This window comes from Talpa europaea, assembly GCF_964194135.1.
Source record: "Talpa europaea genome assembly, chromosome: 16".
Classification (NCBI taxonomy): Eukaryota; Metazoa; Chordata; class Mammalia; order Eulipotyphla; family Talpidae; genus Talpa; species Talpa europaea.
In genome coordinates, this window is record NC_140084.1 from 45912451 (window position 1) to 45934747 (window position 22297).

The following is a 22297-nucleotide window of genomic DNA, read 5'->3' on the forward strand; positions in this document are numbered from 1 at the left end:
CGGGGATCGAATCGGGCGCTGCAGAGGCTGCGGGCAGCTTCGCAACCCAGCGCTCAACTGCTGCGCCACTGGGGAGGCCCGTGATTCTTATTTTTGGGGTTCTGCGCTGCTGACAATCTGTTGTTAACATCATGCCCCATTCATCTCAGAGGAGAGGCCTGCTGAGCCATATGTGGGTAGCTCCCTGGCCACGAATCAAACTCAGGCAGTAGTGGTGACAGCACTGAGACTTAACCCCTATGCCACCAGGGAGACCCTGTGTTTAATTTTTTGCATTGGTCTGATTTTAAATCACTGGAAGGCCAGAGGGCTACATTCTTTTAAATTATGTGTGTTTTCCTCTGAATGCTTAAGACACATAGTAGATGTGTTGGACACATAGTGGATATCACTGATGGTTACCAGTCACCTTGTCAGCCTTTACAAATTTAAGTGAAAGAAGAAAACATGAACTTTTCTCTTTAGAATGCATTTTCTTTATAAACACAAGGGGGTGCTCTTTCACCATCAATGCCCAGGAACATGAAATAGTTTATCTCTATTGTAAAGCCTCAGAAAGGAAGCATATAGGCAGTCTGCATTAGGCAGATTCCTGCAGCAATAAATTAGGTTACAGGTAACTTAGTAACCTTTTGAAATGGAAAAGCTTGTCGTTGTTAACAATTGTTTTCCCCAAAATTCAAGTATTGAAAAAAAAAAATTATCCGTAGGTATCTCCAGAAGATCCCGGAGCTCAGTTCCTCATCCGTACTGGATCTGTTGGCAGAAACAGAGCTGAAGCCTCTTTGGAGAGAGCCCAGAATCTCAACCCCATGGTGGATGTGAAGGTGGACACTGAGAATATAGAAAAGAAACCTGAATCGTTTTTCACTCAGTTTGACGCAGTAAGTTTCACAAAGAGTGTAAAATCTACTGTGGGAATTAAGTAAACCAAAGCATTAGTTTTGTGTATATTAGGTGCATTTGAAAGCTCATATTCTAAACTTTATTCCACACAAGTTTATAAACGGTTCTGTTCTGTAGGCTTAGAATATTGCCTTAGTAGATTGAAATATATATTGCCGTCGTATGTTGTGTTGGTCTGTAGATCCAGTCTGTTGGATCCGCTGTATCTGTTTGTGACTTGCTGCCTGTCTGCTGGTTTCCTTTGGGCATATGTTCCCCAAGCAGGTTTCATCATTGATGTCTTTGCCTTCCTTCCAGAACCTTTGCACATAGCCTTGATGCATTTTTATTGCAAATGTTTTCTCCCCAAACTTAACAAGTTGGTGATTAATTTCTGTAGCAGAGACTTTTTTTTGGTTAGAAATATCAAACTACAGCTTGTGTTTTGTCTTAAAAAAGAGCACACCTGATCTTAGTCTGTCTCTGTCTCTTTCACACAGCCACTTTGACCATGTTGCCATGGATAACTAGACAGAATCACTGTAGTCATAAGCCAAATGAGGCATATCCAACCTCATTTGGTTTCACTGCCAAATCTATGCAGAGGTGAAAGGATAAGTTAAATTCTATTTCAATGTCTGTGACCTTTCAGACATGGTTCCCTGTACCCTGGAAAAGCTTAACAAATGTTGGATAACCGTGAAACAATCACAGATGATATACTTGTTTTTTAAATGAAAGGCCCATTACATGAGAGGTTAGAATTTGGGCTGGGTAGTTTGTTTTTCACACTGTTATATTTCATATGTGCATCTGTTCAAAATGGGTTGGTAATGATGAATCGTCTGTGCATTTTGTCTTCTTCTTTTTTTTTTTTTTCTTTCCCTTAAGTCTGTTTTGTAATTCCAGGTATTGGAACATTTTCGATTTGGATATAAGTCTTCATTTCTTTATCCATAGTAACTACATTTGGTTTATTTTAGGTGTCCCTTGAACGTCTAGCAATTAGAGAGAAGGCTGAGAGAAGTGGGAATTGGGGCTTATATAATGCATGTGCACAGGCCACAATGATGGCTCCTGTTTGACTGGTGCTTGTAGGTTTTACTCTCACTTTTGACTCTACAGGGCTCCACTGGTGAGTTGGTGGTGTGTTCAACTGTGACTTTCTTGCCCTTTAGATTTGATGTTTCCTTGGGTGGCTGCATCATTTGAATGACAGCAGGGGCACACATACTCTGCTAGTGTTAGTTCAACGTTCAGGATGCCAGATGAGCAAAGAGGTTCTATCAAATGAAAAAATCCTTTTGTGATTTCTTTTCCAACTCTATGTTCAGAAGAAAACATATTCTGTTTAGAAGTTGTCTTCTTGGCCCCGATCACAAACCCTTTCTCAAAAAGATGGTGTTTTGTGAGCAAAACGTAACCATTTCAATACCTCTCTACTTACTGGGAGACAACCTAGAGGCCCCAGAGAAACATCGATAAGTCCACTGAGTGAATCACGGGTTCATTGTCTCAGTCTCAATGGAAGGTCACTGGTCTGTAACCTTTTCTTTTGTCCTTAAACTCAGATAAAGTTTCACATTGAAAACTGTGGGAAAATAATCTCAACAGGACTTGTTTATCATCTTTATCTTAACGTATCAATCAAAAGAAGGGGGAAATACCCCCTTAAAAAGATGTGACGTTTGGATAAATTTAAAAAAGTTTGCTTCTCACCATGGCTTATTCAGAATTTAATAGGTTTAATAATTTAGAAATAACTTCTACTAAGTTATAGCTGTTTTTTCCTTTTCATGAAAAGTATGAAATGTGTTTTTTTGGTATGTTCATGCGTTAGGAGAAACAAATTCAGTGAATGACTTTTACTTTCCAGCTAAATATAGTTCGTTTTGTTTGCGGGATGTGGCGGTCTCATGATTTACATCTTCTGCACACTGAGACCTCTAAGTTTTCCTTTGTCTTCCAACCATAGGATCCAAAGAACCTGTTGTACCAGTTTGAAACTGGCTTTAGACATGCCCAGAGTGACTTTTCATTAAGATTTATTTAGACATCAGGGCAGTGATTCACAGTTTGCAAAACTCACACCCAGCCAATTTCTTTCTGCAGGTATGTCTGACTTGCTGTTCCAGAGATGTCATAATTAAAGTTGACCAGATCTGTCACAAAAACAGCATCAAGTTCTTTACAGGAGATGTTTTTGGCTACCATGGATACACATTTGCCAATCTTGGAGAGCATGAATTTGTAGAGTAAGTGTTGGGAGAGGCTGGAGAAGAGAACATTTCAAAATACAGTTTTTTCACTGGTAGGAAATGAATCTTTTTTTAAAAAAGATTTATTTTTATTTACGCATGCAAGAACAGGGGTTCAGGCCAGAGGTGTGGGGAGGATTCACCAGAGACAGATTTGGGAGCAGAACAGATGAATTGACTGAAATACCCTGAAGAGGGGAGCAGTGGGGAGACAGGAGAGGTCTGCTGCGCCATGTGGGTCACCTCCCTGCCCGCGGATCGAACTCATACTGCAGTGGCTGGTGATAGCTTGATAGCACTGAGACTTTACCCCTGCACCACCTGGGAGGCCCAGAAATGAACCATTTAAAGGAGGCATTTTATTGCAATACTTAGAACATTCAGAAGCCAGTTCATTAATAGATTACTGTCTATCATGTGTTTAGAATTGGAGGGTATTTGATCAGTTTGGACTTCAGGTGAAGCCTCACTCTCTGTTTAGGGGGATATCTTGCTTGGGTTTTAAAAATGTGTTACCCGTTTGGGCTTGCATGTTTCAGGTCAATAGATAGTAAAATGAGTACAAAAGTTTAGCAGTTAGCTCTGGAGCACAGTGAGCCAGAGTCTACCCTGGAAAGGTTCCAAGGTCCGGAGACTGCTCTGATGGAACAAACAGACCGTGTCTTCTCATTTTGAACACTGGGGTTGCAGACCTTGGTGATTCTCACATGATGGGACCTGCAGTGGTTTGAACTTGTAGCTTCTAGATGATAGATGTCAGATTATCCCAGTATTGTAAAACTATATGGGTTGGTATTTTTGGCTGTATTTTCTGACCACCCTTATTGCTAATGAAAAATCGAGACCCTTTGTGGTAGGTGACTCTTCCTACTAAGAGTCAAGAACTGCTTGTTTTGTTTAGCTTCTCAGGCAAGTAACTGATATTTCCCTGGTCTGCAAGAGTTTTGCCTATAAAGTCAAGATGGGGGCAGGACAAACATGTTCAAGATCTCTAGTAATACTAGCGTGTTGGGTTTTTTTTTTTTTTTTGTTTGTTTTTGCTTAGAAGAACTGGGGTGTGTGATGGTGGTAGGGTTTGAGAGGATTCAATAGAGATAGAGTGGGGAGCAGAACAGGTGGATCTACTGAAATACACTGCTGAGGGGAGCAGTGGGCAAGACAGGAGAGGTCTGCTTTGCCAGATGTGGGTTAGCTCCCTGGCCAGGGATCCAACTCAGGCCCCAGCAATAATAGCACTGAGACTTAATCCCTAGGACACCAGGGATGCCCAACACAAGTGTTTTATGGGCAGATTATTTTATTTTTTTTTATTATTTAAAAAAAATTTATTTATCAACACAAGAGCTGGGTTACAGGCCAGAGATGTGGGGGATGAGAGGATCCACCAGAGACTGAGTGGGGAGCAGAACAGGCAGAGCGACTGAAACACATAGCTGAGGGGAGCAGCGGGTGAGACAGGAGAGGTCTGCTTCACCATTTGGGTTTCTCCCTGGCCGGCTGGGGATCGAACTTGTGCTGTAGCGGGCTTCATAGTACGTTGCTTAACCCCTTGCGCCACCAGGGAGGCCGTGGGCATATTATTTTAATGTGAACTCCCCGTGGCAGTGGAATTGAATTTGACTATTTCCTGATTCCAGTGAAAAAAACAAGGTTTGTGGAGCGCTTACTTTATGCTTGTTAGTGTGCTAAGTCATTTATTTATTTTAAAAGATTTTATTTTTGTGTAGAAGAACTGGAGTGCAGTTCAGAGGTGCAGGGGTGGTGAGAGGATTCCCCAGAGACAGTGGGGAGCAGAGCAAGCGGATCTACTGAACCACACTGCTGAGGGGAGAGGTGGGGGAGACAGGAGAGGTCTGCTGCACCATGTGGGTCAGTTCCCTGGCCTGGGATCCAACTCAGGCCATCGTGGTGGGCCTGTTCGGTGGTAGTGTTAGGGGGAAAGGATGTCCTAAAGCTAATTCCATACAGGCTTTGTGGACTCCACCCCCACCCCAGGCCGAAGCCAAAGACACTGGGAACTCCAAATCCCATCGCCACCAAAGGAAAGGTGGCTGGGACCTGAGGGTGGAGTTAAGCAGCCAGGTTGGTATAAAGCCAGACACGTGGGCTTTGGAGGGGTTCCCCCATTTTGGCTCTCCGCCAGCTCGCAGCATCCGGCCAGCTCTGAGAGTGCCTTTGGGTTTCCAGGTCGGCGGATCGGGTAGGACGCATTAAAGACTTTATTTCCCTATTTTCTCCCTGAGTTGTACATTTTCCTTATTTCCTTTTCCCTTGTAAATAAACCTTTTATTAACCTTTTGTGTGTGCCTGTAGTGGAGTATTAATAAGTCCCTTTTAAGCGCGCGGGTAAGGACCCACAGCCAGGCACCCCATTCAGTATCGGGGCTGCCCTATAACAGCAGCACTGAGACTTAACCCCCGGGCCACTAGGGAGGAACCTGTGCTAAGCCATATATGTTATTTCTTTTGTAATAGTGCTGTCAGTGTTATTCCTACATTGTGGGTAACTGCCTCATCAGGTGATCAGTGATGGAGGTGGGATTTGAATCCAGATCTGTCTGACTGCAAAGCTTTTGCTCTTAATCATCACCTTGTACGGTGAGCTGGTGATGGTCTTTGTGTTAGGGTAGAACTCGATTTCCTTCCATTGTTATCTTCTAGGGAGAAAACCAAAGTTGCCAAAGTTAGCCAAGGAGTAGAAGATGGGCCTGATACCAAGAGAGCAAAACTTGATTCACCTGAGACAACCATGGTCAAAAAGGTATGTATGCAGTGTGCGTGCAGGCATGCGTGCTTGAGTGCACACAGAAGTAATACACGTGAGACCTGTGAGTTTACAGGCAATCCCAAGGGCAAAGGATAGAAGATAGTTCCTTTTGAAAGGAGGGACCTCAGCAGACTGGGCCAGCCTTGTCCCATTAAAGGGGGGTGGAGGGGCAGCTGCTGCTTAGTGCCAGCCAGCTGTTGCCAGGAAGGCATGTGGACCCAGATGCCAGATGTGATTTTTCAAGATAATCTGATATGTAGGCTTTTTTTATATACTCGGTCCCAAATTTTTAACTCCCTTGGTTTTCCTGCTTGCCTTGGTTTGAATGCTGTTCTTGGCAACACTGTGAGGGTTAAAAAGAATTGGCCTGTGGGACTCAACTCGTGGCCACCCTTGGACCTCCTGTATAGGGAGCAGAGTCAGACTGACAGTTTATCAGCATTGTACAAAAGGCCATTACTTTTTGTACAAAAAAATTTTCATTTCTGATTGATAGACCGTTTATGAAGGTCTTTAGGGGGCAAGAGAGAGTCCAACTTGAATTGCTTTTGTTCTGCTTTTTTTCAAAAAGTTTTTTCCTCCCCACCAAGAAGGCCTTGATGTTGACCAGTCTTGTCAGGTGTGTATTTTTTTTCCCCCCAATAGTTTTTATCTGGGGCTTAGACTATATTCCGATTCAGTGCAGTAGTTTCAAGTTATTCTGTAGAACGGAGTGGAAGGGAATTGACAAGACTCCTGATTTCGTAGCTGGCCAGAATCAGTGTTGTTGAACTGAAAGGAGAGACATGACCAAGCCCTATTTACTCTCTGCTTTGTAGATTTAATTGTTGAGAAAGAAAAACAGCTGGTCAGAGCTTGGAGTTAAAATGGCTCTAAAGGGGGGATTCTAAGAGTGCAGAAACCACAAAAGAGACTGCAGAAACCACAAAAGTGGAACTCTTCAAGTTTCCAGCAAGGCTGCTTGGAGATTTTCTTTTTATGTTTGTATTGGAACAGTTCGATGCTGTGAGTGTGATACAGAGGAATTATTAAACCCTAATTTTAGTGTCTATTCACAGGACCATAATTATCCAGAGTGAACATTGGTGTTTTGGCCAAAACTTGGGTCCTTTTCTTTTTTCCTTCCTTTCTTTCTTTTTGAGGCCCAGTCAAGCTTTATCTGAATAGCTCCGTGAGTTTGGTGGTGGGGTGGGGGTGGGGGGGGTGATAAATTGTTAACTGAGGAGGAGTACAAAAGCAGCTTTGTGGGTGCTGTCAATTTATAAATCACACCCTCTTACAAGTGTGACACTTGGCCTTGGTGTGAAGGGTTTTATGGCTTAAGGGCCTTCTCTGATTGAGGCGGGTCTTTCACATTCAAATAGAGAGAGCCCTAGCTTTGTTAGCCCTTCACAGCTGGAAGTTTCCCTTGGAGTCAGTTCTGATGGTGCTCACTGGGGTGGATCTGGAAACCTCTTTGGGGAGCCACTTTATCTAGCTATGAGGAGAATGTGGGCAGCCCGGCAGGCACTTGCGTACCATTCCTAGGGCTCTCCAGGCACAGAGCTCTTTGTGCAGCCTCTTCCTACATGGGCCCCGATAGGAAGGTATCAAAATATTCCCCAGCTGACATTGTTAGTCAGCTGTTTCCCCTGGACAATTCAGGCTTGGATTCCAACCCCCAGCCCTTAAAGTTGTGAGGCATTCAGTGCATTCCTGATGACAATCTGTGGGATTCCAAACCTTGTCTTTGTGCGGCCTCACCAAGAGCTCTGTGGAGGGACTAGACTGAACTGGGTTGGGCCATAGCTTGGCCACCTTGTGACAAAGCACCTCCATTTTGCCAGAGACTGCACCATGATTCCAGAATTTCCTTCCAATTCAAAAAATCCTTGATTCAGATTCTGTCCTTTGACCTAAATTGTACAGAATAACTTCATGGGCTATGCTCAGCGTGCAGGATGGGGGTGGGGAAGCAGCCACTTCCTGTTTCCTGTGAAGGTTTCTGGTGAGGGTTCCCTTCCCCTCCCCCTTTCCTTAGGTTCAACCAAATGTTGTAAAGCCACTTTTGCTTCAAGGTACACATTGTGCTCCTAAATTAGAAACGTTAAAAAACAAAGAGGAAAAACAGAGCTGTGGTTTTCACACCGTCTAGGAAGACACCGGCCTTTCTAGCACAGGTGCCATCGTGATAAATAAAGCAGTGGGAAGAGGCCTAGCCCAGAGACAGAGGCTCAGCAGCGGTTTGTTTGCTTCCTTTGGAGCCCAGGCGAAGTCATGAGACAGATTTCATCAGAATGAAGTCTTGGGCACAAATCTCATACAGACACTAATGCACAGTAGATACAGGAGGGAGCGGTGGTTTTGTGGTGAGGAAGTATCCAAAACAATTTCCCAAAGGAAGGATTGTTGAGAGTTGTCAGGTAAAGGACAGTTTATTAAGCGCCCAAGCCCTGACCAGCATTTGGTCACAGGAACTAGGGTTAACTGAAAGCACAAATGTTAAGGATAGAGTGATTCTGGCTGTGGCACCCCCCACTTAAGACGGCCAGTTCTTTCTACATCTACAATTTGCAAAATGCCTACTGTGTATAAGGCGCCGTATTTAGTGCAGGGGAGCTCTTCCAGTCCTGGTGTCTCTATTTACGGCTAATGCTGAAACTAAGAAGTTAAATGACCTGCTCAAGATCACGCAGTTGCATAAAAGAAAGTAAACAGGAGGGCAGAGACCTTGCACCTGGCTAACAGCACAGACTCACACCATGGCTTTCAGAGTGAATCCTCTTGGAGTTTCTAGAATGATTTGAAGTGTTATGAGGCTGGTGGGATGAAATATGTGAAAATTGGGATCATTTTGGGAAAACCTTCAGAATAAAAGGCCAACAACGTGCTCACATGTGGTTATTGCTCGTGTTTCATAGATGTTAGGGTTCCAGACAAGGATAGGTGCCTGGTGAGGGTTGCTCCCTGTAATAGCTCTTGAAAAATGAAACAAAAAGTATTTGTTCGTGATGTGCTAAGAAATAGATTTACTTTTTTTTTTAGAAATAGATTTACTTTTACCTCTGCTTCTGAAATACTAGGTGGCTAATTTGGGCTCTCGTAATAACTTTTCATGAATTAGTTGTGAAATTCCACAGTTGGGTAGTGATTCATTATTTTGATTTCCCCCCTTCTAAGCAAGTTGTTAACATTTTTATCCTCTCACTCCTATCCTTGAAGACACATTCCTGATGACTAGTTTTTCTTTTACATGGTACCTTGACTTAAAACACTGATTGCCTTTGAGGTTACTTGTCAGTGTCTCCCATTAGAGTTTAAGCTTCATGAGGGCAGGGCAGCTTTGTTTCTGTATTCCCAGCACAGTGCCCAGCACAGTCATATTCAAGAAATGCTAATTTGGTGTAGTTGTGGCTATTCCTGCAGCATAATGTGACAACTCTGCAGGTTCTGAGGGGAGAAGGGGGTGGGACAGGAGAGGTCTGCTGTGCTCTGTAGGTATCTCCCTGGCCTGCTGGGGTCGAACTGGCACTGCAGAGGCTGCAGACAGCTTCCCAGCACTGCGCTTAACTGCCTGTGCCACCAGGGAGGCCCTGTAGTTCAGGCGTTTGAGCTGAGCTAAGAACAGTTCCAGAGAGGATGAGGGGCTTGCTGGGGAGTACTTAGAATTGAGGTATCAAATTACTCATTGAGTCTAGACCATATCCTTCAGGCCAGAGAGGTTCAAAACCCTGCAAATTGTCAGGATCACTTGATTTGGGGGAGGGGTGCAAATCGAGGAGAGCTTGGAATGCTAATAGCATGTTTTCTAGATAGATAGAGGTGGGGTTTGGAGTGGGTGCTGTTGGTGCCTTGCCTCACAGTGAACAAGTTCTGAGCTCTTGGGATGAGGGAAGGGGAGTCCCTCTCTGCATCTCAGCACTGTCCTGTCTGTATTTTTTTACTGTGATATCTGCTATGTTAAGAACAAATTATGGAACATAATATTAAAACCAGCATCATCCAAATGAAAAACAAAGGCATTCCAAGCATTGAACCAGTCTGTTCTGTGCCTTCACCCCTGGGCTTCAGGTATAGCTGAGTGAATTTAAATAGGGTACCTTGAAGGGGCAGATACAGCCCTGCTTGGCTTAGTGTTTTATAATGTGTTGGTAAATCCAAACAGTGAAATAAAGCTTCTGTGATGTTGCAGGTATTCAGTATGATAGTGGTCACCACCGTGGACCTGCCACCGAATTGAAAACATGAAATAACACTGGTGTGGTGGAGACCCCTAGGCTACCCATCCCCAGCATAAGCACCAGTATCCTTAATTGAGGTTCTCCTTCCACACATTTCTTCTTATTACATATGTCCGTATTTCCAAGTAATATATGGAATTGTTCTGTATGATTTTTAACTGCTTAAAAATTGATTTCATATTGTATGTGTGCTGCCACCTGTTCTTTAAGAACAATATTCTCTTTGTGAGACCATCTATGCTTGTATATAGTTCTAGAGCTTTGCTGTCCGTTTTGGTAGCCATTATCCACATGTGGCCATTAAAATGAAAATTAAATAGAAATACAAAAATTCACTTCTTCTCAATAGCCTCAATGTGGTCTCAATAGCCACATTTCAAATACCACATGTGGCTATTGGCACAGGTATCGCCAAGCGCGGACACAGCGTTTCCATCATCACAGCAAGTTCTCTTGAACATCTCTGCAGGACCTCCTTTCTGTGTGAATACATTACTGTTTATTTATCCATTTTTGTATTGATGGCATTCAGGTATGTAAGTTTTTGCTATCAACACATTGTGCTGTGGTCAGTGTGTTTTCTGTGTGTGTGTTGGTATAATATCTCCTTGGGTAAAGTGTGATTTCTCTAGGCTACATGCTCAGGAGGAAAACTAGGGTATGTGTATCCTCAGCTTTACCAGACCCTGCTAAATACTCCCAAGTAGTTTGTCAACTTACGTTCCAAAACCAGCAGCAGTATGTGTTAGCAGCAACATTTGGTAACTTGGGGCTCACTTGCCACTCTGCTGAGTGTGAAAACCGCCCGGGATTGTGGTTGTCATTGTTAGAATGCTTTTGAAGACTATAGCCTCCTATGAATTGGTGTGGAAATTAGGACGAGAAATCTGTAGTTATGAAATTTCTTTCAATTTTGATTTCCATTCAGTTTTCCATCCAGAACTATATCTTTTGGGTTTTTTTTTTTTTTTAAGATTTATTTTTATTTATTTATTTGTGCATACAAGAGCTGGGATGTAGGCCAGAGGTGGGAGAGGGGGTTGGTGAGAGGAGTCACCAGAGACAGAAAGGGGAGCAGAACAGGTGGATCTACTGAAATACACTGCTGAGGGGAGCAGCAGGCGAGGCAGGAGAGGTCTGCTGTGCTATGTGGGTCAGTTTCCTGGCTGGGCATCGAACTTGTGCTGTAATGGCTGTTGATAGCCTCATGGTGCTGAGACTTAACCCCTGTGCCACCAGGGAGGCACAGAACTATATCCCTTGTTACAGATGTTAAGGCTGATTTAAAAAATGAAACATGTTCACAGTCCCAAATGTGGAAAATACAGAGCCCAGCGCTCAACCGCTGCGCCACCGGGGAGGCCCTGAAAGACCCTTCTTTCCCTGAGAGCTGTGTCAAGTGCTTTTTCTTCCTAAATCCAGTGCTAACGAGGTGGGTAAGGCAAGTACCTTTCTTACTAATTGCATCTGATTAGGTGACTTGATTGTAATTTTATTTTTAATTGTTGAATGACAAGTCACTCACAGTTTGAGGGAAAAAAAAGACATTAATTGGAGGTAAACTGGACTAGTACAGGAAGCATCGAATAACTGCTGCGATCTGAGAAGGGTAAAGACTACAGCAGTTGGGGAGCCTTAGAAGTCATAGGACTTGGACTTTACTGTTACTGTGTCTTCCTTTTCACTAATCTGGAATTTCCAGGAAGAATAATCCGGTTGGTCTGGGGCTCTCCTCTGTCCCCTGTGACTGGAGATGCTAGAACACATTGTAGCCAAGGTCACTGAGGCTTCCTGACCTTGAAAGTTGGCTGCTACACACAGGCTTCAGAGAGAAAAAGTCATTTGCTTAGGGTTATAAGTTAGTGGCAAGACAGTCAATCGTTACTTGGGGTGGAAAAAGGACTAAAAACTTTGACCTTCTTCCAAGTTAGTCTCCTCGAAGGGTGAGGACTCCATGGGATCAGTGAAATGTAGCTGCCTAGTCTTTCCGCCCAGTTCTAAACCACATTTTGGATACCTGGGATGCCTGTATTCCCGTGCCTGGACACCTCTCAGCCTCCTTGGGCTTCTTCCCTGATCTGCCTCGAGAGTGTGGACCTCGCCACAGCACCTGCACGCCTAGGCCGGAGGGGTAGATGTGGCGGTGGCGAAGGAAGGAATGGTGGCCTCACTCAATTGCAAAGCCTTGTGCTTAATAGGACAGCCAGAGAGGGGAAAGGTGGGGGCCTGCTTTCCCAGTACACCTCATTGTGGCACAGAACTCTCCAGGACTCTCACAGAACCATCAAGATTTGAACCTGGCCTTCCAGGTGGTGCTGAAGAAAGGTGTATTTGTCAAGGCGGAGAATACTTCAAGGCAGGAATATACTTTATTAAATAACTTGCTAGTATGATTTATAACTGAATATGTAGACTTGATTTATGAGTTTTCAATTGTGCTCTTGCCCCAGGCCTTGAAAGTATTCAAGGCTGGGCCTCCCCGGTGGTGCAGCGGTTGAGCGCTGGGTTGCGAAACTGCCCGCAGCCTCTGCAGCTCCGGTTTGATCCCCGGCTGCTCCCCGGCCACCGGAGGAGGGTCCCACATGGCGCGCAGACCTCTCCTGCCGCCCACTGCTCCCCTCAGCAGTGTACCTCAGTCCTTCTGCCTGCTCTGATCCCCGCTTTGTCTCTGGTGAATTCTCTCGCCCTCCCGCACTTCTGACTGTACCCACTGCTTGCATAAATAAATAAAATAAATCTTAAATAAATAAATAAATAAATAAATTAAATAAATCTTTAAAAAAAAAAGAAAGTATTCGAGGCAGACCTGCCTGGGATGGAAAGTCTGAAACACAACTTCTTCATTTGCTCTTCATTTGTTTTCTGATGGTCTAACAAATTAGTACATTCTTAGCATGACACTTAGCCTGACAAACTACAAAAACTCTGAATTAAGATATTGGTAGTTTTTTAAATCTGATAAGATTTTGTTTGCTCACTCTGATGTGTTCTTCCCTACACTGTTAATGCATTGATCTGTATTGTAAGTCTTGTTCAGAAAAGGGGACCTGGCAGTATGTTACCAGGCGTTAATGGCACTAGGATGTCTAAATAACTTATCTTTTGAGGTCAAACAGACCCCTTGGCCAGAAGGTTTGAGGGCAATAGAAACGTCTTGTATACTAGCTTTTACAGTGGACCCCAATCCCAAGGGGATAATTATGTGGAGGCAGACGGCCACCTCAAAAACCGTGACTGTTTCAGCTTTCGCTGGCAATTTATGTTTTCATTTTTCAGATCCATTTCAGTTTGTAGCAAGCTATGTAAGCTGCCTGGTAGCTGATAGAGCTTGGTTCAGTTAACCTCCTAGATGATACCATTGTCGTCTTTCTTTTTCAAATACCTGTTTGTGTGGTCTGAGTGTAGAGTGAGAGAAGAAAGGAAGAGGCACACCTTTGTTAGTTTGAAATTATGTGTGCACACACACCATTTTAAACTTAGCAAAAGTAGCTAATACTGAGAACCATTTTTTCCTGAACCATTTGAGAGTAAGAGGCCAACCCATGCCCTGTCACTCCTAAGTTCTTTCAGTCTGTGTTTTCTTAAGGCTTTCTGCATAAAACACACCAGCCCTCAAAATCAAGAAATTCACATCGCTGTACCAAGCCTTCCAAGTCCTCACTTCCCTTTCAGGTATTAGCATTTGTTCCAATCATGCTCTTGATGGCAAAAGGTATCTAGTGTATCATGATTTCTGTGTATCATGATTTCCGTGACACTTTTAAGGATTATTAGCCAGTTATTTTGTAAACTGTCCCTCAGCTTGGATCCTCCGATGTTCTCTCATGATTAGATCCCAGCTACACATCTTTGGCAGAAATATCAAGGCATGCCTGCTGCTCATCACATCCTGGGGTCTGGTATGTGGCTTCCACATGCCCCTTTGATCACTTGAGTAAAATTTCTGTCTGACTCCTTGGATAACAGTCCCTTTTTTCCCTGTGTGAAACTATAACATTTTGTGGAGAAGTATTTTTAAGATGTGTAAATATCTCTCATTCCTCATCAAATTTCATTAGTTAATTCTCACTGCCCCAGCTTTGAAATCTGCTATTTCTGCAAGGAGAAACATTTCTCTTAGTGAGGAATGGTGATTAGAAACCAAGGTAGAGGTGTTAGGTGTGCTCGTTGATACCAGACTATCACGCTCAGATCTTCTCAGTGGATTTAGCTAAAGTTTGTGTGCACACACCTACACACACAACTATACTTACTACTTTCCTTTTTTTTTTTTTTTTAGATTTATTTTATTTTTTATGCATAAAAGAGCTGGAGTATAGGGTAGAGGTGTGGGGCAGTGAGAGGATTCACTAGAGACAGAGTGGGGAGCAGAACAGGCAGAACTGATAGAAACAGCAGAACTGATAGAAATACACTGCTGAGGGGACCTCCCCGGTGGTGCAGCAGTTGAGCGCTGGGTTGCAAAGCTGCCCGCAGCCTCTGCAGCGCTGGTTCGATCCCTGGCTGCTCCCTGGCCACCGGAGGAGGGTCCCACATGGTGCGCAGACCTCTCCTGCTGCCCGCTGCTCCCCTCAGCAGTGTACTGCGTTCCTTCTGCCTGCTCTGCTCCCCGCTCTGGCTCTGGTGAATTCTCTCAACCTCCCGCGCTTCTGACTGTACCCAGTGCTTGCATAAATAAACAAACAAACAAATAAATAAATCTTAAAAAAAAAAAAAATACACTGCTGAGGGGGTGTAGCAGGTGAGACAGGAGAGGTCTCCTGCGCCATGTGGGTCAGCTCCCTGACCGGGATTGAACTCGTGCTGCTGTGGCTGCAGATAGCTTCATAGTGCTGCTAAACCCCTTGTGCCACCAGGGAGGCCCTACACTTATTTCTTAAGCTGTCTGATGTACTACTGAAAATTGAGCTCAGTTCTTTTCACATTTTGAATTCGATTCTTGTCTCATTGCAAGGGACTCGATTCTTCCTGAGCCTCAATTTATTTACTTCTTTCAAGCCTATAGCTGTTAGCACTATCCCATTGCTACTCCCTGGGGATGCCCTTTGTACCTTGTCTACTCTCTCCTCCAACCAGGCTGCCCAGCTCACATCCTTCTCTTCCCTTCCTCAGTCCCAGCAAATGGCTTTTGAACTGAATTATCTAGAACAGGGAATGGCAAGCCATTTTCATAGTTATATTCAGTTATTAATATTTGCAAATACATGGGCCTCTCCTGGTGGCGCAGCGGTCGAGCGCTGGGCTGTGAAGCTGCCCACAACCTCTGCAGCGCCAGTTCAATCCCTGGCCACTGGCGAGGGTCCCAGATGGTACGCAGACCTCTCCTGCTGCGCCTGCTGCTCCCCTCAGCAGTGCATTTCGTCAGTCTGCCTGTTCTGTTCACCGCTCTGGCTCTGGTAAATTCTCTCACCCTCCTGCACTTCTGATGTACCCAGTGCTTGTATAAATAAATAAATCTCAAAAAAAAAAAAAAATATTTGCAAGTACAAAGGTGTCATGGCAATTTTCAGGATAATTTTTCGATTTAACTTAATGGTTTTAGTCATACTTCCTCCTACCATAGGACATTTGTGAACACTCATTTCCACAGCCTGGAACTTTCATTCCATCCCCGTTTACTTATTGTTTTTCTTGCTATTTTTTGGTATTGCCCATCATCATCACCAAACCATTGCTTTTTCCCCCTACTGTTACAAAAAATATTTCATTGAATATGTTTAGACACACTCTTGCTCACTCGCCTGGGTATTTCTGGAGAGTACATACAGCCAGGATAGAACTAGGTCTTTGGAGGCTATACTCTGTCTTCTTCAGCGCAGGGAGGATGTGTCCTGCCTTGCTATGTCTCCAGTGGTGCCCATAGTAAGTACATAATAGGTGTTTATTGCATTTGAATGGGCCTCCGTTTACATTTATTTTAATGAACAATAAACCTTAAATCATGACATCTGCTCTGCCTTGTGATTTCAAGCCATTGTGTTTTATCGCTGCTAAGCACTTTTGTCTGTGTCTCCTTTTTGAAACAGAAGGTGGTCTTCTGCTCTGTTAAAGAAGCCCTGGAAGTGGACTGGAGCAGCGATAAGGCAAAGGCAGCTCTGAAGCGCACAACTTCGGATTACTTTCTCCTTCAAGGTGAGCAGCACCTGAAGCAGAACCCCCTAGTGAGGTCTTTGTCTGTGATGCTGTGAATGTGGCTGCAGAGTCCATAGGCTTCTAGACATTTGCCCTGAGTTGAGTCCCGCATTAGCTATTCTAGTGGCCAGCAAAGTGGGTGGCTATGAGACTCATCCTTGAACTCTGTTTTTTGTTTTTTTTTTTAAAAAAAAGATTTATTTATTTATGCATGCAAGAATTGGGGTATAGACCAGAGGTGCAGGAGGTGAGAAGATTCACCAAACAGAGTAGGGAGCAGAACAGGTGGATCGACTGAAATACACTGCTGAGGGGAACAGCGAGCAACACAGGTGAGGTCTGCTGCGACATGTCAGTCAGCTCCCTGGCCGGAAATTGAATCCATGCCGCAGCGGCTGGCGATAGCTTGATAGTGCTGAGACTTTAACCCTGCGCCACCAGGGAGGCCCTAGGTACTGTTATTATCCATGTTTTACAAACAAGGTACTGAAAGTTTATTTACTCATGTTCTCAAAGTTACATGGCAAGTGAGTATAAAATTAATACTGGTTTGCTAATTAGTGTAAAAATAAGCCATGTTTGTTACAGAAAATACCAGAAAAGCTCAAAGAAAAAATTGTGGCATTTTTGTGCCTCTAGATGTGTGCTTTCCAACTTCCCCTGCATCACAGTGCATGTAGCACAGTGTTTGTACCAAATACTGGGTTTACTTACCCACCTGTCCCCAGTGTCTGTTTCATCACCTGGTTAACTCAGAATCTCTGCACAACTATATCCATCCTCAGGGAAACTTAGAGAAAGAGTGATTTTTTAAAAAAAATATTTATTTATGCATATAAGAGCTGGGGCACAGGCAGGAGATGCAGGGGGTGAGAGGATTCACCAGAGACAGAGTGGGGAACAGAACAGGCAGACTGACTGAAATACACTGCTGCGGGGAGCAGCGGGCAAGACAGGAGAGGTCTGCCTCGCCATGTGGGTTTCTCCCTGGCCGGCCGGGGATTGAACTCGTGCCGCAGAGGCTGTGGATTACTTCATAGTTCAGTGCTTAACCCCTTGCGCCACCAGGGAGGCCTTGTTTTTTGTAAAATTTGCAAAGCACTTTTGGGTCGCATTTGGCCTTCTTGAGCTGTCCTTTCCCCAGGGCTGAATTGAAGCTGCATCCCCAACTCCTTTCTTCCCTTTGTGCAGACTCCAACCCACATCCTTGCAAGTGTAACCCTCAACCCCCTTCCATCCTTCTCCACCCCTAACCCCTCAGTTCGGACAAATGGTAAGTACTCTGGTAGTTTTGAAAATATTCTCCCTCTCCAGACCTTTTATATATCAATTCAAAGGGCAATACATAAAACTGTATAAGATTTCTTTATTAATTAGTCAGAAGCTCAGTGAAAGTTAAAGTTTATGCTCTATGAATAAAGATTTTCCCAGATAAGTATTGTTAACCAGACTGAGGACAGAGAAAGGAACAACTTTAAAGCTCTCCGTTTGTTAGAAATAATGAAGTGGGTCAAATAGAACTGAGTCTAGTGATGCTCAGAAACACCTCCTTGAGGGCTTCCCCGGTGGCGCAGCAGTTGAGTGCTGGGTTGCGAGGCTGCTTGTAGCCTCTGCAGTGCCGGTTTGAGCCACCGGCTGAGGGTCCCACATGGCGTGCAGACCTCTTCTGCCGCCCGCTGCTCCCCTCAGCAGTGTACTTCATCAGTCTGCCTGCTGTATTCTCCCCTCTGGCTCTGGTGAATTCTCTCACCCTCCCGCTCTTCTGACTGTACCCAGTGCTTGTATAAATAGATAGAAAGAAAGAGAGAGAGCGAGAGAGAAAGAGAGAAGAAACACCTCCTTGATGGACTAGGCCGGGACAACCAGGCAGTGCCTGCTGGTGTTAGAGCAGCTCCCCATGCCGTGAGGGTTCAGTGTGAGCAGGGGACCTGGGCCACTGGGGGAAGCTAATGGCTCAGCGCCTGTCACTTAGAGAGCCCTTAGTGAGAAGTAGACAAGTAGACATTAATTTGCAAACGTGTTGTGTATGACCTGAGAATTTCTAGGTACTGTGTGTTAAAGAAGTTGACTGACTTTTAAGTTTAACAGAATTCCATGTTCTCAACAAGGGGCAGTTTTTCCCTCCTGGCACACTGACAGTGTCTGGAGAGATTTGGGGTTGTTGATAGTTGGAGATGAGGTAAGGAGAGGTGTTCTGGCTTTTAATGGAAGAGGTCAGAGACTTCACTGAGTATTGCATGGCACATGGCACTGGACAGGGGCCCTCCCCCTATGATGGAGTTATCTGCCCCCAATATTAGTGGGGCTATGGTTGAGAAACCCTGATAACCCTTTGTAATTTCCAGAGTATTTTCTTGTCACATCACTCTTAAAGAGGTGTTTGGGTAGGAATTATTATTTCCAGTTTGGTCTCCTGAGATGAGAAAAAAATAGACCCAGAGAGACTTGGGATTTTGTTTTGTTTTAAAGATATATGCATATAAGAACTGAGGTGTAGGCCAGAGGCATGGGGCAGGTGAGAGGATTCGCCAGAGACAGAATGGGGAGCAGAACAGGCAGATCTACTGAAATACACTGCTGAGGGGAGCAGTGGGGAGACAGGAGATGTCTGCTGCGCCATGTGGGTCAGCTCCCTGGCTGGGGATTGAACTCATGTTGCAGTGGCTGCCTATAGCTTGATAGTGCTGTGTCTTTAACCCCTGTGCCACCACGGAGGCCCAAGGCTCTGTGTTTTGTCCAAGAGGACACAGGTTATAGATGGGGAAGGAGGTTGGGCCTCAACCGCTCAGGTCATTGAAGTCTATAATCAGTGAAACGCTGTGAGAAATGCCAGGCAGTTATAGCATCAAGGCTCTGTTTCCTCAGCACAGGGTGGATAGTAGCACGTTGGATCCTTACCTGTTCATAGAACTAGCTAGTAAAAAACAAAAAGAAGACTATAAAGAAAAATTAAGAAAAAGACCAAAGGGGTGTGTGCATGTGTGTGTGTGTGTATGTGTGTATGTAAAGCAGCAGCAAAAGAAGTAGCTGCTGTTCCCCATTTTTAGGTATTTTAAAAGGCACAGACTGGTGCCCCAGGCCTGTGGCTGTCCCTGCCCTCAGGATCCCATCCTTGAGATGAGAGTCAAAAGCCACTACTTTGGAAACAGTGTTGGGAAAAGTGTATTTAATCCGGATGTCTCTGGTACCATCAAGTTACCGGGGTCAGGGGCTCATGGTCGTGAGGAAGGTGCAGTAACTATAATGTTGTGACTTGTGTGACAGGCAGTGGTACACAGTTCTTTAGAACAGGAGCTTTAGAATCAAAACAGATTTGGCCTTCAGTGCTGCCTCTGCCGTGTTCTGAGATAGAGGCTGAGCCACTAGCATGAGCTCCTCGACACCATCACATCCCCACCTGCCGGGCTGTTAACAGCACTTGCCTCAGAGGGCTTTTGTGAGGCCTGCGTGGTACAGATGCACAGTGCTCGCACACAGCACATCCTGCAGACCTGTGTTCTTCACCACGTTGTGTTTGGGGGTTTGGCAATGAGTGTGTACTTGGTAACTATAGAAGTTACAAGATTGGCCCAATTTCCCCTAAATTCCATACTTGAGTAGGTGTTATCATAGCAGCAACAGTCCTGTTGGGCTTTCATTCTCTGCCTGCAACAGTTTGTTGATAGTACAGCATATGTTTACTTCTCTCTTCTATGTGGTACTAATTATCTTTCAGTTTCAAGTTTCAGAGCTTTCGATTCGGTGATTAAAGCTGTATGTTCATTAGTTAACAGTCATGGACTTTTTTTTTTTTTTTTTTTGATAAAAGCCACATACCATAAAATGTACCATCTCAGCCCTTTTTACACATATAGTTAGTTCTGTAATAGTCTCACACACACATCCTCCAGCCAAGGAGGACAGATAAGTGCTTCCTACTCTTCCTCCAGTCCTCGCCTGTGGCAGACGTGGCTGAAGGAGCCTTATTGTTGGCTGGCACGCCTGAACCATCAGGCCACTTTCCCCAGAGCCTCGAAATCCTTTGAACAGCGCTGCCTGTGGTCACTCTGACTTGGCTCGCAAAAGGAGCCCACTTCTTATTGTAATTAGACTTTATGATAAGAATGAGGCCTAGAAGGGAAGTGACTCACCACGACTATACAACATATGGTTTTAGGTCTAAACCCAAGTCTCCTACTTAAAGTTCTTTTATACCACATTCAGTGCTCATCCCTGATTTTTTGGTAAGCAATATAACCTTCCCTCAACCTTTCTCTGCAGCAGAGGACAAATCCTAAACTCTCTTGTGTGTTGCCACATGCACAGTCCTGATGATTTTTGTGCTCCCTTCTGAGCTCTGCTGTCTTTCCAGAGGTGCTGCAACTAGAACCCCAAGGAGTGTTCCAAATGCAGTGAGCTTGGGAGGGTTGCTTCTGGGAATTTCTCTCTTGAATTTAGGGTTGTGCTGTCTGCGGGACTAAGATTCTGAGGCAGAGAGAAATGGTTCTTGTGACCTCTGTCCCTGGTTATTGGGTCCTCAGAAACCCTTGCTTGTATTAAGCTAACTCTTTGTAGGTGTAGCATCTTGTTCTTTTATTTTTTTTTTTTAATTTTTAAAAAAATTTTTATATTCCCCATACAATTGCGACCCCCTTATTTTGACCCAATCCCTCCCCTTCACGCCCCCCACCCCCCATAGAGTGTCTCTGGTTCATAGTTGTTTGTTGATTTTGATTTTTTCTTTCTTATATTCTTTTTCCTGGTCCCTTATTTAAGTTTTCTAGATTCATGCTATGAGTGAGACCATTGGTATTTTTCTTTTTCTTTCTGTGTAGCATCTTGTTCTTGAATATACCCAGAGGAATACTTGTTTCAATTTTCTGCTTGGCCATTCATATAAATTGAATTTTTTTTTTATAATTTGACATCATTGGATTTTTCCAGGAGAGATAGTGGCTTCCACATGTGAAGTTGCCTTCTGTCCACTGTACTGACTCTCACATGTCTTTGTGACCTGGGACAAATAAATAAGTCAACTTGCCTCTCTCAGATTTTGTTTTCACACCTATAAAGTACTAAGACTAAGCTGTTTTTAAAATCTCTTCTCATTGTTAATCATGAATCTAAAAGAATACCATTTCTTTCTTGTGTCTTCTGATTCTGATTTTTGCTTTTATATATACTTTTTTATTGAAATATGATTTGTACCCAACAAGCCGCCCATTGTATTTCTATTAAAGTTATGGAAATTATTTCATTAATTATTATTATTTAATGAATTATATCATTAATTCATTTCATTAATTCAATATCCTTCAATTAGTCCTGAGGTTTGATATTAAACTTTCTTTTTGGGCAGTCTGCCATACCAGTCAGTGTGCGATCTGACTGGAGCAGTGGACAGTTTCATGACACAGAAAAAGCACCTCTCTGATGGCGCAAGGGATTAAGTCTCAGCACTATAAAATTTGATTTAGATCATAAGGTATGTTTGACCCATGGACTGTGCTCTATAAGACACCCCTCTAAACTAGGGGGTGTTGTTCAATTTCAGATCAGGAAACCAGCACATCAGCACCGCTATGCAGAAACCCTGCTTTGAGGCTGTCACGAAGGGCATCTGAATTCTGACCCAGACAGTCATCTTTTTCCTCCCTAAGAAACATTTGAATTTTTTTACTGAAAAAATACCATAGTAAAAATTTTCAAATGGTTCACAAGGATGTAAAAAATTTTTTTCTTCATTAAATCCTTCCCATTTTCCCCTCTTCGAGTTTTCCAGGAAACTACATTAAGAATTTCTTGAGTATATTCTTGAACCATGACTAGCAGTTATAATCATGCTTGCGTGTGTGTAACTGAACTGATGGTATTTTTTTTTTTTCCATTTGATGGCCGAAAGTGATGTGGAAAGATTTGGGGCATGTATAGTGTGACCTCATCTGTCTTGTTGGCTGTGTGCTGTCATCTTCCTTGGGGTGTACATTATCTGTGGCCAGCCGCATCTTGAAAAGAATGCCAGGTGCTTTCCGTTTTTCCCAGTCCTTGCTTGGCCC

General features: G+C 43.9%; 1 protein-coding gene across 3 annotated transcripts in view; it reads left to right on the forward strand.

Annotated features, from left to right (window-relative positions):
- SAE1 (SUMO1 activating enzyme subunit 1) overlaps positions 1-22297 on the forward strand; it is a gene marked incomplete at both ends in the record, with an annotated part of 70533 nt that overhangs the window by 21956 nt on the left and 26280 nt on the right. For all 3 annotated transcript variants that reach the window (XM_084257476.1, XM_084257478.1, XM_084257477.1), the window contains 4 exons: positions 711-884; positions 2998-3140; positions 5805-5904; positions 16157-16262. In XM_084257476.1, coding sequence (XP_084113602.1) covers positions 711-884; positions 2998-3140; positions 5805-5904; positions 16157-16262 — 523 coding nt within the window. The remainder of the gene's footprint in view (positions 1-710; positions 885-2997; positions 3141-5804; positions 5905-16156; positions 16263-22297) is intronic.